General features: G+C 47.8%; 1 protein-coding gene across 2 annotated transcripts in view; it reads right to left on the bottom strand.

The window, feature by feature from the left end:
• Positions 1-1,221: 1,221 nt before the first annotated feature.
• The window catches only part of TP63 (tumor protein p63), a 20,768-nt gene continuing 19,032 nt past the window's right edge, over positions 1,222-2,957 (bottom strand). For both annotated transcript variants that reach the window (XM_010291035.1, XM_010291036.1), the window contains exon 10: positions 1,222-1,933. In XM_010291035.1, coding sequence (XP_010289337.1) covers positions 1,637-1,933 — 297 coding nt within the window. In that variant the 3' untranslated portion in view covers positions 1,222-1,636. The remainder of the gene's footprint in view (positions 1,934-2,957) is intronic.

The following is a 2,957-nucleotide window of genomic DNA, read 5'->3' as shown; positions in this document are numbered from 1 at the left end:
AACATAGACCTGGCACAAGAGACAGATGGAGGAGGATGCTAACAATATTGGACTTAAATGAAATACATGGCACACAGCAGGGACCAGAAAACAGCCACTGCATTGAAACGAGATTATTTGGTTGTAGCAAGGTAGGATGACAAGTCATTTAAGTTACTTTTTTTCATCTTTCCCCAACCAAAAGTAAGTCAGGCTTACTGTTAAAAAGAGCAAGCCAACTTGAAAGCAGCTGTGCTAAGCCAAGCTCCTCAGTTTAGGTTTGTTTTGTATACATTAGTCTCTCACTACCTTGGCCAATATAAACGTGGAAACACGCACTCTGTTCAGTTACTTGTCCACAGGATCACTGGCAGTCAGAGGAAATGCCTCAGAGCACAGCTGCTGTAGAGCCAATAAAGAAAAAACAGAGAAAAATCAATTTCTCATGTAAACATGACTTTTTGCAGTAGCAACACTCATATCATATTCCCAGGAACTGGTCATTGTTCCAAGGCAGTTGGAAATTTCTTTTTTTACTCTCCACTTCTAGTTGCTCATCATTTAGTCTATAGTCACCAGCAACAAACCACAACAGGCTCCAGCCTATTACAGATACATCTAAAGACGGTTCTACTTTACTTGGCAGGAAACCAATCTAGCACGGTCTAAATAAAAGGTTGTCTGGGCTTAGGATAGCTGAAGCCCTACAAATCAGTGTGTAGCGCTCAGTTGGTCCTCCGTTCAACTGGAGGCTAGGCAGGCGAATCATTATGCTAAACTAACCAGGCTGCATATGTGGCAAAGCCTAATTCTCTAGCTTAAATGTCAGTAGTTGTACAGAATGGCTAAAGGTTGGGTGGGGGACAGAAGTCAAGAGGGACCGATGGCTGTATTTGTGTTTATATCCTGAAACGAGCAGACCAGGACATACACATGAATATAAATTCAAAATAAGAAGAGACAGCAGGTTTGGTTTTTTTCCCAGAGAAGGTGAGGGAAAAGGAAAAAGTGGGTTGCAGGTGGCCGTAAGCGCTGGCCTGCCCAGCAAAGTGCATGTGCTGTCTCCGCTGGAGAATATTACACATGAACAGAGCACTCAGCTCCGTGGGAAGAGGCTGTTTAAGTGCAGATTAATTCAGCAGACCGATTCCCATTTATTTTTTTGGATGAACTGCTAGTTCAGTGTTTGGTGGCTTTAGACTTTTTGCATTTGGTTTTGGGGTTGGGTGGGGTTTTTTTGGCTTTTTAAAAATTTATTTGAACCTTCCTGCTTTTCAAAGCAGGATCGCTGGATGAGAGACACAAGTTTGCAGGTCAGGACACCAACAAGGTGTATGAGGATTCAAAAGTCAAGAAAAGAAGCCCTCTCCCCAAAGGAAAACACGAAACAAGAACGACGCCTTCTCGAGAAGGTCAGCTGCTTTCAAGGAAATACCACCCGCCTTCCCCCTTCGCTCAGCTCTTCCCCTTGCGAGAGCTGGGGTGGAGGTCGCGGTCCAGGAGTATGACCTAGACGGCATCAAGAGCGTAACTAGCATGAGCGAGCAAGAAGGCTCCCTCCGCCCTTTGTCTAGGGGTGCAGTACCAAGCAGAAGGAAGACAAATGAAGGGCTGAGCAGTTTGTAGCCGAGGCAGGGTGGAGTGGGGTCCGTGGAGCTCACTCCCCTTCCTCCTTGATGCGTTGCTGTTTGTTGCGCCGGGCATCCATGTCAAAGTTGAAGTCGTTCCACTCATCGCGGGGCGGGAAGGAAATGGTCTGCCGGAGCGTGAAGCGGACCGCGTCGATGACCCGCTCCCCCCGGGTTTCGCTAGAGCCCACGCTGACGGTGGAGGCGCCGCTGGGGGTGCGCAGGAGGTGGGGAGGGGAGGAGAAGTCATGGAGCTGCCGGTGGTCCAGGATGCCCTTCCAGATGGCATGGCGGAACTGCTCTGGGATCTTGAGGCTCACCAGATCCTGCAAGGCAAGGTGAAGGGCTTAACAGGGCAATCCCTTGGGCAAGCTGAGCTCTGGGAGTAGAAGCAGCCTCTGAGCCACCCTGCAAATGCCTATTAACCAAAGCAGCTGCTAAAACCCCGGTGTCCGTGATGCACTGTAGAAGACAAACCACTTATCCTGAAGGTGGTGGTTCACTTCTGAACAAGCATATGTAGCCATGAAGCAGCAAGGACTAATGACATAACGTCTGTTTTGAAGTTACACAAAACACACATTCAGGCATAAAATATGGTGACCTAAAGCTAGATATTTAACTGGACTGCAAGGACTCCAAGACAACCTCAGGGAGACCTGCTGGTTGTCTATGGTGGGGGATGCTGGGCTGCAGAATTTCCGTGTTTACTTCGAAGCCTACTGCAAAAGAATTTTAGAATCCAAGCTTGAGCTCCAGCGTTCAAAGCTCTGGGTCTGACTCTATTAACTGCCTTAATTACTTGAACATAACCAAAATTTAAGAACAGACACATAGCCTTAGAAAACTTGGACTTTGAGGCCCCATCATCTCTGGTGTGGTACCTGAGGGTAGCATTAGCTAAAATCTGGGAAATAGGGTATCAGCTTCTGAAAAAATTAGCAACCGGCTTTGGTTAATTTTGGTCAGCTTTTCTGATTAGAGCAGCAGCAGAAGGCAGACAGCCCCCGCTAGGAAGCAAAAGCACCACAGCCTTGCAAAGTTTTGGGGCAAAAAAAAAGGGACAGCCAGCTCTGAGGTGAGCAATGGCACAGGAGCGGAAGCAGCAACCCTGCAGCAGAAGCCATGCAAGAGAAAAAAAACCAACCATCTGGGCTGAGATGCCAGTGGCAAGGGAAAATTGTTAAGGTAAGGCCAGAAAACAGAAGCAGGGAAGGAAAAACACAGACCACTTCTGGACAGCCTACTTGTCTGCAGGCGAGTGAGGTGTTTCAGAGCAGTGTAAACTGAAACCAAGCCTTGCAGAATTAACAGGCATATGGGCTGGGGCCACTTTGGGGCTAAAATGCA

Source organism: Phaethon lepturus, unplaced genomic scaffold, assembly GCF_000687285.1.
Source record: "Phaethon lepturus isolate BGI_N335 unplaced genomic scaffold, ASM68728v1 scaffold37597, whole genome shotgun sequence".
NCBI lineage: Eukaryota > Metazoa > Chordata > Aves > Phaethontiformes > Phaethontidae > Phaethon > Phaethon lepturus.
The sequence above is the reverse complement of the archived record's forward strand: the minus strand, read 5'-3'. Positions and strand labels throughout refer to the sequence as shown.